This window comes from Engraulis encrasicolus, chromosome 18 (genome assembly GCF_034702125.1).
Source record: "Engraulis encrasicolus isolate BLACKSEA-1 chromosome 18, IST_EnEncr_1.0, whole genome shotgun sequence".
NCBI lineage: Eukaryota > Metazoa > Chordata > Actinopteri > Clupeiformes > Engraulidae > Engraulis > Engraulis encrasicolus.
The window spans coordinates 17,464,330-17,480,449 of NC_085874.1; the positions used below are offsets into that span (position 1 = coordinate 17,464,330).

The 16,120-nt window shown below is 45.4% G+C and overlaps 1 protein-coding gene across 1 annotated transcript in view; it reads right to left on the bottom strand.

Moving 5' to 3' along the window:
- arid1b (AT-rich interactive domain 1B) overlaps nucleotides 1-16,120 on the bottom strand; it is a 104,490-nt gene that overhangs the window by 85,186 nt on the left and 3,184 nt on the right. The window contains exons 2-3 of the mRNA XM_063222676.1: nucleotides 12,843-13,043; nucleotides 4,014-4,163 (exon numbers count right to left, since the gene is read on the bottom strand). Coding sequence (XP_063078746.1) covers nucleotides 4,014-4,163; nucleotides 12,843-13,043 — 351 coding nt within the window. The remainder of the gene's footprint in view (nucleotides 1-4,013; nucleotides 4,164-12,842; nucleotides 13,044-16,120) is intronic.

Below are 16,120 nucleotides of genomic sequence, written 5' to 3' on the forward strand. Positions count from 1 at the left end.
GCGTGCATGCGTGCATACATGTGCACACCATGTCTGCCTTATCTCTTCCATCCTTAGGAGCCAGGGTGTTGAACCACGCGCTTCAAAACAACTTAAGCCTTCATAATTAACGCCGCTAATTAATAATTAAAAGCACACTTAATTAATAATTCAGACAGGCAATTATACATGATGGATCACGACTTAGCAAGTGAATAGGCCGTAAAAAAAAAAAAAAAAATCACACAATGCTTGATGTCTGTAGATATAGTGGGTTTAATGTCGGGGGCTGTCCTAGCACGTGGAGCAGCCTAGAATCTCCAGCTTTTATCTTGCTGGATAAAATCTATTCAAGCTCTACTTGAGTATTTTCTTTGAGATTCACTCCCCCCTTCTCCCCACCACACACACACACACCTAGACACGTACGTACACACACACACACACACAAACACACACACACACACACACACACACACACACACACACACACACACACACACACACACACACACACACACACACACACACACACACACACACACACACAAGCACACACAAACACACAATTCTTTGGTGAAACACTTTCTGAAGCCTCAGGCACCATTGAAATGAAGACACTTCTCCCCATCACTCTCAGGGTGAGTGCACGATTGTGTGTGTGTGTGTGTGTGTGTGTGTGTGTGTGTGTGTGTGTGTGTGTGTGTGTGTGTGTGTGTGTGTGTGTGTGTGTGTGTGTGTGTGTGTGTGATGGAAAAGTTTGTGTGACGGTACAAGCCAGACAGCTAGAGGGGTAGAGAATGAAAATAATAGCTGGAAGGTTATGAGAATTAAGTGTGCGGTGCTGTGTGGCGCAGTGTGGTGACAGTGAATGGGAGCTGCAGGCCTTGGCTGAGAAGGCCATGTGCTCGCTCTCCCTTTCTCTCTCTCTCTCATATTGCAGAGGAGCCCCAGAGAGTTCTACTCAAGGTCACACTCGCCCTACTACTTCAGCCTCCTCTCCTCTCCCCTCCACTACTGCAGCCTCCTCTCCTCTCCTCTCCTCTGCTCTGCTCTGCTCTCCTCTCCTCCTGCAGCCTCCTCTTATCTCCTCTCCTCTCCTCTCCTCTCCTCTCCTCTCCTCTCCCCTCTCCTGCACAGTGTAGCCAGAGCTGCCAAAGACAGTAAATGCATGCAGGCCCTGCACACATATACACTCTGGTGCAGCGGGTGCACACATACTGCATGCATTGCGCGCACACTTCTATGTGCAGAATGCCATTACACTGATACAGATGCACACATAAACAGTGGCTCTCTTCTTCCCCGTCACACTCTGTAGACACACACACACACACACACACACACACACACACACACACACACACACACACACACACACACACACACACACACAAACACACACACACACACACACACACACACACACACACACACACACACACACACACACACACACTTTATACAGCACGTACAGGGGCATTCTGAGAACATTATTATTGAAGTTATTCCGCTCTTTCATATACAGGGCCAACAGCCTGTGACAGGAACCTCTTCATTTTACACAGTTCCTGTTCACTTATACTGCACAGACAGGTTGCAACACTAAAAGCACAGAATGTCATAATACAAAAAAATATAAATACCTTAAAGGTAGACTTTAGAACTAACCTCATTGGAGCCTGAAGGGCTTGACTTTTACTTATTTGTTTGTTTTATTTTCAGGACGAATGCCATCTCCAAAGGTCTTACACGTGGCTCTATTCACAATTCAGAGCAGCCTCCTTATCACCCAGGTGTTAATCAGCACAGAACCTGATAAGATTGCCAACCAGCCTCTCGCTCATTACAACAAGTAAAGAGTAACTTCACAGAAATCACAGACTCTTATTTATAGACAAAGGCTGAGTTATTCATAGAAAACTGACTGCAGTTGGGCTTTTTTGCTCCCTCACTCTAAGTGAAATGCTATAAATAGTCTGCTGTGAAGGACAAGGTTGTGGGCTAATGTAAACAGATGGAATTGTTAGCAATCCGGAGGTGTCGCTGTATGCGTGCCATAGCCCTTTCCCATTGAATAGAGTAGTCAATCATATTGCCTCTTCTCTTCAAAGCACTTTGTTCCTTTTGAAACATTTTGGGACAATTCCATTTTAAAAATGCTATAAAAATAAAAGAGACTGCCAAGTTTCTGCCATCTAGGAATATCTAAATGGCAATGTCACCATAACATAACAACAGAGAAAACCAACCACAGAGAGCGATGCAGAACAGTACTCTGAGCAAACTAATATTTAGGTCAGCACCGTTAAACATGATCTTCAAGCTGTCAAATGTTACTAGCGGTTATATTGGTCATAATGCTGATGTGTGCAAAGGAAGTTGACACAATGATTTTCTTTGAAGTTGGCAGGATGGCACCAACCTGGATAAGAGGTCAAATTGTTTAGCCAGCTAACATGACAAATACTTGGCTACTTATTTCAAGAACTCCTTTATGCAGTACACTATAAAGCTACGTTCACATACAAAACTCGCTTCTCACTCACTCGCCTACTCGCCACTTGCTCATGGAACGTCCGCTAAACGTTCCCGCAGGTTTAAGTGCCAATGCAAAAGTGAGAACTAAGTAACAAACTCTGCATTCCAATTGGTTATTCGCTTACTCGTCTCGATCAAAGTGAAAATATTTTCAACTCGGAATCCGCCCACATCGCGTCACTTGTACACTCGCCATCTCGCCTCCTCGTCTCGCTAGGACACATGGATGTTCTATAGACGGCACTCGCTGAGCGAGTAACTAGCAGTGACGTGTGTGAACAAGGCTTTAGACAGTTTACCTTCTGTGGAATAAAAACATGCCCTGACGTGGTCCTTGTGTTTATTTTTAGCAAATAACTGAGGCCAAACAATGCTCTGTTAAGTCACTGCTGGAGACTCGCACTGAGCACAGCTTGCAATCTGGATGGATTGGATGATGCCAAAATTCTTACCAGGTGCTACGTAGCAGGTGCAGGATTTGGCAAACGAATGGAAAAAAACAATCACAAACAGAGCAGGAGAAGAGCTTTGCCGATACAGTGCGTGTATAGTGTGACCGTACATGAGTCTCCAAGCGCAAAAGTGTGTATGTGCACGTGTTTGTGTGTGTGTGTACACTATGTCAGGGGTGGGGAACCTATGTCTCAAGGGCCATACCATGTGGCCGTTTTGCCTCCGATATAATTTTAATGTTATGGAGCTTCACATGAAATATGACATATTTTGAAAAGGAATCCTAGAAATTACATTTGAAATACAATTAAGTTATACTCAGGGGACCTAGAGAATGTGGGGTCTGTTTTAAAGGTGGCTGCCTTCAGTATAGGCCTAAAGTGCAGGGGGATATCCTGGTTTGTGTTCATAGTACGGCCCTTGGAGGACGTTTACTGCCCTTGGAGGAATTTGAAGTGGAATTTGAAGTATGTGATGCATGCAACCTTGTGTAAGGCCCTCGGTACGCTGCGAGCCGTAAATTACGCGAGGCACTGCAAGCAACAGACGGCATTGCTTTAAAAGCAGAAGACCAACACGCAAAATACTGCCGGTATCATCCAGGGGGCAGAGAGAGCAACATTGCGATGCGAATATAGGGAACACCGACTGTAAGGAAAACAAAACAAAAAGAAGTACTCCGCGGGCAAGGAGACGATACTGCTACTGCTGCTTTGCACGCTCCTTTTTCAAAGTGCAGCAGGGAAGTATGATCGCAAATGTTTGTAATTCCGGACAAGCTCAATGAGACGCTCTTAAAAGATGCAGCCATCTTCATTTTCACCAGTCTCGCGTGAAACTGCAGTCTTTCTTACGATCGCCCCCAGCGAGTATAAAGATATCGCACCTAACGCACGCATTTGGCTGCAGTGTCTAACACGCACTAAATTTACACGATATGCGCATGTCAACGTGTTCCCGCACGAATCGTGCCCGCGCACGTGTATCCTGCAGCAAGCATAGCAAGGGCCTAAATGTGCATGTGTGTGCATGTATCCCACCTGTTGCTGCTGTCCAGGTCTGGGCTGCATGTATGGGGGTTGGCTGGTGCCAGTCGGGGGCTGCTGCTGCTGCTGCTGTGGGCTGAAGTACGGTGGCTGGCCCGGTTGGCAGTACCCACCCATGCCCTGCTGCCCATACTGAGCTGGCATCTGTTGACACACACACACACACACACACACACACACACACACACACACACACACACACACACACACACACACACACACACACACACACACACACACACACACAGTCTTAATCAATTTGTGACACACATACACACATGCCCACAGCAGGTCTTTTTTTTCCCCAATTGGGTGCCATCTGTCTATGGTTAAGCGTCAATCAACAAGTGGGTCGGACACAGGGGGGCGAGTGGCCCAAAATCTCCCTCAAGTGGCGCGGTCGGATCACACATCTGTAGCATCTCTCTCCCCCTGCTCTCCCTCCCAAGCTTGGCAAATTGCCAACTTGGATTACAGACAAGAAACCTGTGTGTGTGTGTGTGTGTGTGTGTGTGTGTGTGTGTGTGTGTGTGTGTGTGTGTGTGTGTGTGTGTGTGTGTGTGTGTGTGTGTGTGTGTGTGTGTGGCACAGACTGGTTACTTTACAGAAAATCACTGTTCTTTTTACTACTTTACTGTGTTCATTTTTGTGTGTGTATGTGTGCTCCGTGTGTATACTAGTATGTGTTTGCGTCAATGTAATGTAATCTTGTGTGTGTTAATAGTGGGGAGATTGCCAGTGGCACATCCTTCGTGTCTCATCTGGCCTTAATTGCACTGGTCACTGGAGCCACGTTACACAAGAGAAGAGAAGAGAAGAGAAGAGAAGAGAAGAGGAGAGGAGAGGAGAGGAGAGGAGAAAGCCTCTGGTGAAACTCATGATATTCCTGCTCTCCCTTCCTCTCTCCCGCCTGTAGGCTCTCGCACGCAAGTACGCACGCGCACACGGTGCGCGTTCACCCTCACAGCGCGCGCGCACGCACACACACACACACACACACACACACACACACACACAGTGCGCGTTCACCCTCACAGCGCACGCACGCACGCACGCACACGCGCGCGCGCACACACGCACACACACGCACACACGCACACACGCGCGTCACGCGCACACGCGCACACGCGCACCACGGGTTCCCACAAGCGGGCCATGTGTGTCAGCACTTCTGACTTCTCTGGAATCAGCAGAAGGGCCGGCCACCACAGCTCCATGCAGCTGGACCAGACGCCATCCAAGCCCTGTTCCAAGGCCATGCCCACACTCTGCTCCACAATGACACGCACGCACGTACGCACGTACGCACGCACGCACGCACTCAGTTTCAGCCACGAATCCTACTGTACTCCCTGAGCCTGTGCTCACACATTCAAATTCAGCAGTAGGAGGCAGTATACAGATTATTGCTCTGCCACACAAAACACACACATCTACAGTAGTGTGTGTGTGTATTCTATAGCTCCACACAAGTCACGCAAACATACATACCGCATACACACAATTAGACGAACAGACATGCACCCTCCATTCTTTATGTGATACGGCCTAAACACACCCTCACATGAACGCACCAAATGGTGCCGAGTTGAAGACCCGGGACATACACGCTGATCTAGCGAGTCGGTGGGAGGCTGACTGGGTGTCAGAGTGGCCTGACCTTTTACTGAGCGCCCTGACTGATGGTGCAGCCGGCCAGGCCACCGCTGTCCAAATGGCACCGTGACACCCGGCCCCTTCTGGCACGGCTCTCCCCATCATTCACTCAACACTGCTGGCACTCGCAGCACTGCCACACACACGCATATACGTACACAAAGACAGACACATACGTACAGTACACACACGCATATACGTACACAAAGACAGACACATACGTACAGTACACACACACACGCACACACACACACACGAATACCGGTATACACAAAGGCAGAGACGCATACACACACGTAAACAAACAGGCACATATGCACAAAGAGCGCACGCGCACGCGCACACACACACACACACACACACACACACACACACACACACACACACACACACACACACACACACACACACACACACACACACACACACACACACACACACACACAAATACACCCATGTAAGTGCCTACACAGACCCCTACTTCCATAAATACATTAGTGCAATCACTGTGGTGTTTTTTTTTTTTAAATGAGTGACAATTATGCCTAAAATTAATTATTATATTAAAATATTAGAAAATGAATTAATAACCCCATCATACACTCAGCAAAGCAACACTGTTGACCATTGAGAGAGGGAGATTTTTGAGATCTTGAGAGAGATTTTAAAAGAAGGAAGATGGAAAGAAATGACGGTGATACAGAAACCTGCCACAGTGACAAACCAAAGAGGTTGAGGTCAAAAATGATTGCTGTGTGTGTGCATGTGTGTGTGTAATGGGCGGCTTTTGCATGCCATTTTTGGAGATGTGTGTGTTGTTTATGTGTGTGTGTGCATCATGAAAAGTTCAGCTGGCCATGAGTGGACCTGGAGGGGGGTGATATGCCAAGGGGAGGTTCGACGCTGGGAGGGTTGTCTCGTCACACCAGCAAGTCACGGTGAGGCTCCCACCTGCCCAACCAATTTACACACCTCAACCACCACACAGCTGCTCCAAGCTACACACACACACACACACACACACACACACACACACACACACACACACACACACACACACACAGTGTACAAATGCACCTTCAGACACATGCATACTAAACACATCTGTCTGCCAATCCCAAACAAGTAATAAAAGGAGCCTCACAAATGTTTGTCAGTCAGATTTGACTTAAATACAAACACATGCACACATGGACACCCACACTCTCCACACCAATTTTGAAATCCTTTTGATTTTACAACATGGAGTCACAAGACAAATGGTTGACATTTTTTACTTCAAAGAAAATTCCGTCAATAAACATTGTGGGGGATTTAATTTTGTTGATTACTTGGAAAGTTGGCAGAAAGCCCTTCCCTGCCTAATGGGAGGTAAATGTCTATTTGGCACAGGGAAGTGAACTAATGCGTAATGTCTTTTTTTTTAAATATATTTTTTAGGGGGTTTTATGCCTTTATTTGATAGGACAGTCTGAGATGGTGACTGGAAGCGAGTGGGACGGGATGGGATGGGATCAGGAAATGACCCCTGCCGGACTCGAACCGAAGTCCCCATGGGCATGCAAGCCCAAATGTGGGGGGCTCCAAACCCCCGCCCCCTTTATAGTTTTAAAGGGCATTTTGGTGAACTGAAAGCCAACTTGGGAAACTCCAACTCCCATTGTTATTGTGACACTCACACAAGTGCACACTGTACACAATGAAACTGCATTTATGCATTTATCGCATTTATCCAATCCCTCACCCTTCTATCACAATTCAATTTGTGAAACAAGCTCAGTTGGCGGCAGCTTCCCAACAACTCGCACCTTATTCCCATAACCATTTCATGAACACATGAACACATTTTATCCCTGAAACCTGTGCTCAAAACTCACAAACAAATCGGCATGACAAATTCAGTTGAACACAGTAAAAACTGCTTGTCATTTCAGACAGGGAATTACATCTGACACAGTAACCTTTTTATTACTGTTTTTCAACAAGCCCCTTATGACCCACCCAAGACGAGTCTGTGACCCATTTCTGTGTGCCTACCATCCCACCGGTTGAGACTATGCCTGGGGCTAACAGGCCCCAGACTTCTCAGCAGACTCCACATCTGAATGATGTCAGCACAGCTGCTTCTTCAGGTGGAAACGCTTTTCTGCACAAATTTGTCAATTACCTGATGATAATTCTTTAATCGTTTCCTTGATTAACTCAAAGCCTGGACCAACCAAGAGAGGCCTGAATAAGGCATAGCGTGTTTGTGTGTGCGCGCATGTTCCTGATAGGAGGACTGCACTATTTTACACTAATGTGTCAGATGCCATAACACCGCTGAATGCTACAATGATCGCATAACTCATCATAAACACATTCATAAATCTAGTGTACAACAACAATTTCAATATTTTTCAGCTTTTTCTTTATGGTTTAGATCAGTGGTTCTCAACTGGAACAGTCTTGAGACCCACCATTTTCCACTCTCATTCAGTCGCGACCCAATTTTTTTTAGCGACACTCGAATGACTGGTTGCACGCTACTATCTCGCATAAAAATTCTGATTTTATCTATGACGACAGATGACACAAGTTCAATAGCCTATCAAAATAAAAGTTGTAAATTGTTGCAGGAAAAGTTGGATGTTTTTTTTTAGCGAATCATTGAATTACGATTTTTTTCTTACACCACGGCTCCGCGACCCACCCATGACCCCTCCGCGACCCACTTTTGGGTCGTGACCCACCATTTGAGAAACACTGGTTTAGATCACAGAAAGTGCTGTGAATGAGTATTTGATAATGCAATGGCTTATGTTCCATTAACAAGGCTATGTTTTGTTATCTGTCTTGCACTGTGTACCTTGGTAGCCACAAAGTCTGTGAGCTCAATCTGAGTCCTAAATTGGACACACACATTGTGTGTGTGTGTGTGTGTGTGTGTGTGTGTGTGTGTGTGTGTGTGTGTGTGTGTGTGTGTGTGTGTGTGTGTGTGTGTGTGTGTGTGTCTGCCAGCCAGTCTGGCCTGTACGATATAAAGTGTATCTCTCGATACCAAGACATTACATTTTCCATTCTTCATGCAGCCTGTGCATCCTCCACTAAACTCCAAGGTTCTGTCCTGAATGGGCATGAGCATGTGAGAGTTGTGGATGTGGCTCTGGTTCAGTACCCTGGGCACAGGGGAGAAGAATGGTAGTGCAGCACCAGTCAGGATGTTTTTATTATAGGCGCTTCTATTTCAAAACCTGCCAGCTGAACATAAATCATAAGGAGAAAGATCACGAGGAGAAAAATCCAGGAGGAGATGCTCACCTAGACATTGCATATGGTTTCAGGATTCTTGCTCTCCCTCACTCACTTTTCCTTTTGTCTCCTTCTTACACACAAAAGCACAAGTATTGGAAACATTTAAGGCAAAAAAATAAATAAACTGATGTCTCACACAGCTCCCAATTCGAGGAAAACCTCGGACACATTTCTAGGGAGAACCACAAACTATGTCCATCCTTAAACCAGTTTGAATTTCAGGCGGATTTTCCAATGTTTCAATGTCGTGTGATCGTAAAAAGGTCTTGATGGAATGAGAGTCATTGCAAAGGGTTAGAAGGAAATTCAGGGCACATTTGCAAAAACATTGTAATAAACATTAAAAACGGACCTACGCAACCTCTACAGACGATTTCCGTGAAGTTTTTCAAAGTGTGCTGCAGAGCTATTTCAGAGCACATTTCTGTGTGTGGCCCTTGCTAGCGTGGTGTGTTTTTAGTTTATGAGTAGAGCTCATACGTCAACAGATTGGCTCTGGGTGTATGCGAGAGAAAGAGAGAGAGAGAGAGAGAGAGAGAGAGAGAGAGAGAGAGAGAGAGAGAGAGACGGTAGGACAGAAGGGTGGCAAGGAGAGAGAATTAAAGTGTGTGTGTGGGAGAGAGAGAGAGAGAGAGAGAGAGAGAGAGAGAGAGAGAGAGAGAGAGAGAGAGAGAGAGAGAGAGAGAGAGAGAGAGAGAGAGAGAGAGAGAGACAGAGAGAGACTGGCATGCTGTCTCTGGGGTGGCTTTAAGCAGGCCTGGTCTAAATATAGCGTCAGCGCAGGCCGTGCCCAGAATAGTACACACAGCGCAGCACAGAGCTGAGCCGAGCAGAGCAGAGCTGCCCTACCCAACCTCATCGGCCCACTCAAACATGCACACCCAGTCTCTCCACCCCACGTGGAAATGTGTGTGTGTGTGTGCGCGTGTGAGTGAGAGAGAGAGAGAGTGAGAGGCACACACACACACACACACACACACACGTCTGACCACCATACACTAAATAAGCACACACATGCACACATGCAGAAGTCATACTAAAAACAGTCCACCAGACTGCCTTACTCGCATACACAAAGCAAGCTGAAATAAGCTTACACACATGGTGCATGCCAGTCACCTACACACCCATGACAGACTAAAAAAGCCAGAACACACACACACACGCACACGCACACGCACACGCACACGCACACGCACACGCACACACACACACACACACACACAACACCACAACCACCCATGAGATGTACAGTATGCTCATGTAGGACAGAATAGCAGCATGGGCCTCTAAGCTTAGTTGTGTGGTTTCTCTTCCTGTTTAGTTCAGCTAGAAAACTCAAACCCATTTGCCATCTTCCTTCTCTCTCTCTCTCTCTCTCTCTCTCTCTCTCTCTCTCGCCGCTGTTGTGATAACCTAAAGTACTACAGCCTCCTAAATTAAGACCACTGACAATTTGGTGCTATTTTTTGCTCTGAAGTCTATGGGAGATTTTAGCTGACTCACGGGAGCCCTCTCGTAGCATCGCACATTAATTAGCGCAACCTCCATGGCTCAACATGACAAAAATAACTCAACAAAAATGGCCATTCGGTCAGTTTAAGGCCATTTACACAGAAAAAAAAACAGCAAGACTAGGCGTACAGCAAGACTAGGCGCATCTCTTTCAGCCTTCAAGAAGCAAGTTAAGACTCTTCTCTTTTGTGACTATCTACTACACTGATGCTTGAGCTGATGCGTCTGTGTACTCTACTTAACCCTGTGTTGATGTACCTTAAAAAAAACACACACACACACACACAGAACTAATAACTAGTGTTGTACCGATACCGATACCAGTATCGGTGGATCGGTACTAAAATGGTGGTATCGGTATCAGCGAGTACCAACAAATGGGGCACCAATACCATTTACAGGTGCTGCTTGTATGACACTTAAACAGCCTTGAAATTAGTTATTTCATAGAGGTATTTTAAAAGTATAAAACGTTTTGCTGGATTCACTTTGTATTAGTCTTTTTCCTGTTTCACAAAGGTAGGCAGCAGCCTGACAAAGCCATGCAATGATTTTACATCCAAGTAGTATGCACTACAGCCCTTCATATATATATACATTTCAAATAGGGTGGTATCGGTATGATATCGGTATCGTCCGATACTGCATAGCCAGGTATCAGGTATCGGGGCCAAAAAATCGTATCGGTGCAACACTACTAATAACCCTACATAGCATCTGCACGTGTTGTGCTGTATATTTCCTGTGCACTTTGTTCTACTAGTGATGTCAGCTATGATTTTGTCCTCGATTGTAAGTTGCTTTGGTTGAAAACGTGCCAAATGCAATTTAATGTAATGTAATGTGTGTTTAACCGGAGCCCTGGGGAAGGTCAGTAGACCGAAAGCTTGGCCTATAGTGCTCGAGTCCCGTCCCTTAGTTCCGCATTTCACGGGACCTAAGCTGACCATCTAACAACATGGTAGCGTGTAAATATCTTCCGATCACAGTCATTATATGCGCTGGGCTCCAAATATGCTGTTTAAGAGGCTAGATAAAGATTATTCATGCAGAAGCATCAATGTTTTGTTCCGAGGCCGTTTGCATGAAAAATGTGAAGAAACACAGCTTTCTAAAAAGTTTGGGGGTTCGTACGAAAAATTAAACAAAAATATCAGAAACAACATATGAGGAGCTCGTGGCACAACTCGAAGGGGAACGAAATATCATTTTAATACCGCCATTGGATTACATGCTACGATTTTCGGCTAAAAACGCCGTTGAGGTCCCATGAAATCGGGGGAAGTGACGTCACTTTCGAGCTCTATTACTACAAGAACACAAAGGGGATTTAAGTGTGCAGACATTTTTCGTTCAATGTAATGTAATGTCAAATAATAACACGTCGTCCCTGTAAGTCACTTTGGTCAAAAGCGTCTGATAAATGTAATGTAGTGTAAAATAGATATTACCCTTTCATTAGTTCCAATGAATAGTAACTTAAAAAAGACAGTGTTGATTATACACTCACCGCCCACTTTTTTAGGCGCACATTGACGCAAATTTCTAATCAACCACTCACATGGTGGCAATTCAATGCCTTTGGGCACGTAGACATAGTCAAAACAATCTGCTGCACTTCAAGCCGAGCATCCGAATGGGAGAGAAAGGAGATGATTTAAGTGACTTTGAATGTGGCATGGTTGTTGGTTCCAGGCGAGCTGATTTGACTAATTCAGAAACTGATCTACTGGGATATTCACACACAGTCATCTCCAGGGTTTACAGAAAATGGGCTAAAAAAAGAAGAAAAATCCAGAGGTTATGAGTTCAGTGGCCGAAAATGCCTGGTTGAAGCCAGAGGAAAATTACCAGATTCATTTGAGCTGATGGAAAGACACTCGTCACTTGCAACAACCAAGGTATATGAATGAGCATCTCTGAACACACAGCACGTCTAAACTTGGTGTCAACAGCATGAAAACACGGATACATCCTTAATTTTATCAACAGTACAGGCAGGTGTAATAATGGTGTAGGGATATTTTATTGCCACAATTTGGCCCCCTTGGGGGGGGGGGGGGGGGGGTCCAACCCTGTACTAGGAAGGTGTACCTATAAAGTGACTGGTGAGTGTAGTTACTGAACCATTGACAGTCCTGTGGTGAACTCATTTTTGATAACAAACCCCCTTCAATTTAACTAAAACACATCCCTAAATTCACTACTCGCTGAGAGACTCCACACAGTGTTAGGAAGATAGTCATGTTTGTTAAACTTATTATATTCAAAAAAACACCACACGGTCCCCACGTTTACATGTAAACACCACCAATTATAGAACCACTAGATGCCATACGGCACGCATGCCATCCATACCTGCTGCTGTGGAGGGTACTGCATTCCTGCCATGGGCACTTGGCCACGCCCCTGCATGGCTATTGGGTAGCGGTGCTGGCCGGGTGAGCCGTAGGGCTGGCCTGGATAGGCCCCGCCGGGCTGTTGCTGGCCGTACGGGCTACTGCCGCCCATGGCGTATAGCTGGGAACGCTTCATGGCCATGGCGTCCATGGGTACACCCTGTGAGGAGGAAAGACATTAGGAGTAAGGCTACGTTCACAGATAACTGAGCAATTAGATTAATATCATATTTTCTCCATTCTCAAAAATAAATTTGTGCACACGCATACTAAAATTTGCTATGTTCTGGCGCACCACAGTAACTATGCCAAGCCTGTGGACAACAAAGTTGGAAGAAGGAGAAAGCTAGACGTGTCTCCATTTTTCTCAGTTAACATGCAAATGCAAAACCAGAGATCCCCAAGAGTTTTTTAGAAAGATTTGTTTTTCGAAGGCGTCAGATTCATGCAAATGCAGTTCTGGGGTCCCCTATCGGCAACAAACCATGAGAAATAGCCTAGCAGGGGGGACACTCTGGGTTCTAAATGTTCAGCCATGGGCAGCTAGTGTTTTTGCTCATCATTTTATATCGGTCCAATTCGGCCAGAGTAGGGATGCAGCCAGGGCAAAGTGCCATTCACAGAGATGGGAATCAGGTTAGTCTCCAGAGCAGACAGTCTTTGCCAGAAAGAAAAAAAAGGGAGGAAAGTCTGAGCAAGTGTGTGTGTGTGTGTGTGTGTGTGGTAGGGGGTGTACAGAGCAGGAAAAACATGAGAGAAATCCAGGCTAATCTACTCATGTCAGTGCCAAAGCCAGGCCAATTGAGGCAGCACTTACAGAAAATGTGAGCAATTGACAAAGCCTAGGAGGCCACTTTAAACGAGCACTTTTAGTGTCAGCAGTTAGGCTGTGGCGCCCGGCAATTTTTTGTTACCTCCCTGACACACACCATTTGTATGTGGATGTGTGCGCGCGCACATGTACACACACACGCACACACGCACGCACACCACGGAACATTTGAAGCAAGCCCAAAGAGCCACTGCTTTTTAAAAAAAGACCTATTTTTTCACCCAGGAGTGGAAATTCATTAAACCTTTTCTATTTCATTGAGAACCGTTATGGCAGATAGACTAGGAAGGAATATCTGGGGAGAAACGTTTCCCCTCGTTTTGCATCTGCTAAAACAATGAAGCATGCTATTGTGTAGCATGCAACCCAACAAGAAATTAAAAAAAAACATGGCTGCCAAAACAAACTCAGACTCAGACCCTCATGGGTTCTGGACGATGGGTCACAACACCTCATGACATAATCAAAAAGTAGATGCGTCAGTAAAAACTTAAATGAGCCCAAAACACAACAGAGACAAAGCCAACGCAATGCAGTAAAAAAGAGATCTATTTAGAGTCGACTTTATTTTATTTTTACAGCTGCTAAATCGCTTCAGTTCTCTTTTCTAAAAGAAACGATCACAACAAAAACAGCTTGGCAAAGTACTAGGTCTAATGGTCCAAGTCGGAAAAAAACACAGCTTTTGGATAGTGCTGCTTCCTATATAATGGTACACATGGACACACAACACAACAAGGTGACACACCCACACAGAGTGGACTATAGTGCCCTCGCTGCTGAGCACAGTGTTCTACAGTGTCACCCGGTGTGGCGGGAAGTCCAGACTTGCACGATTTCTGAAAGTTCAACTGAAATCCCACGTGTTCCTCTGTGATGTGACACTGCCAGCTAAGCCATTTTCACTTCCACCTTTGTGTGTGCATCACAATGTGTGTGTGCCCGTCTTCTACGCTTCTAATGTTTCTAATGGTTGTCTCTGTCTCTCTCTCTGGGTACCAAAAGGATCTCTGCCCCAATAAGGAGGGGGAAAGAGAGGGCGCCAACTAGGTCCCAGATCAGACAAGTGGGAGCTGGCCAGGCAACATGACTGACTGGTGATACATACGTAGTATGAATCAGGACAATGGGAAGACCAAAAGGAAGAAGAGTGGGATGAAAGAAAGAGAGAATTCAAACAATGTCTCGGTCTCTTAAGCATAGTAGTGAGCCGAGACACAAGGAAGGGCAAAAACAAGCAATGTAACACAACATCTATATTTTTATGTCCCACACAACAGACACCAAGTACTGGTGTAACACATCTTAGCACCATCACTACAGGAAAATGACACAAGACCATTATTACGGACTCTGTCGAAATGTGTGGCATTTCCTTTGTGTACAGTGCAATGATCTCAATTTAAGACATGGTCAAAAGGAGAGAAGAAGGGAGAGCACGATCTTTAATGGGCCTGTTTTAAAATGCAATTACAGTAAAATGAGTGAAGATTATAAGCTTCCAGATTTAGTCGTTCACAAATTGTCCTGATACAGCAATGAACGTTGGGTTATGGCCATGGTACGAAAACGGAAATGAACAAGTCCTCAAAATGCTACCTCTGAATAGTGCACTACACAAGACATATTACTGGCATGTATGAAGGAAACAAATTCAAGTCGTTTATCTTTTTTGCCGGTACAAATACACTTGTGTATGCCTACATTGGGTCTTTCAACACAAAAGACTAGTTCTATCACAAAAAACAGGCCTGATTGTGTAGCCTATGGTTAGGGATAGGCTTCATTGGGGGTGGGGGGGCATTGGCAGGCTTATGATGAGGTCAAGGGGGTGATGGGAGGCTTGGTGGTTATGGTGAGGTCAAGGGGGTGTTTGTTGACAAAAGGTTGAGAAGAACCACCAGGATTTACACCAGGTTTGTTTAATCAAGTTTATGTATTAGAAATACATAAACTTGATAACAAACCTGGTGTAACCTGTTAAATCTTGGTCTACATCTCATTCATAAAAACAAAGTTGAGGATGATGCATTCAGCATCCTATGCCCTCTATGCCCCACTGTACTGTACAGCTTACTTTTAGATACAACACTTGCCATGCACTACTACAACAAAAAAACATGAGGTAATTTAATCATGGCACCAGGGTTTAAATTTAGTCCATGCACTACTGTGCCAATGATATCCTGTAATAATAATAATCGGGGGGAAACCCTCTGATTTCTGGGCATTACCCTCGAGCTAAGCCACCACCTACAGGGCCTAGGGAATACCCAGGGCACCGAAGCAAAACGGTTCCCCATTTCCCGCTGAGACAGACAATAACTGGCAGCACATGGCTAATCTGCATGTGTGTGAAGGTCACGGCGGCTCATCCAGAGGTGAGGCAAAAAAAAGTGTGGTCT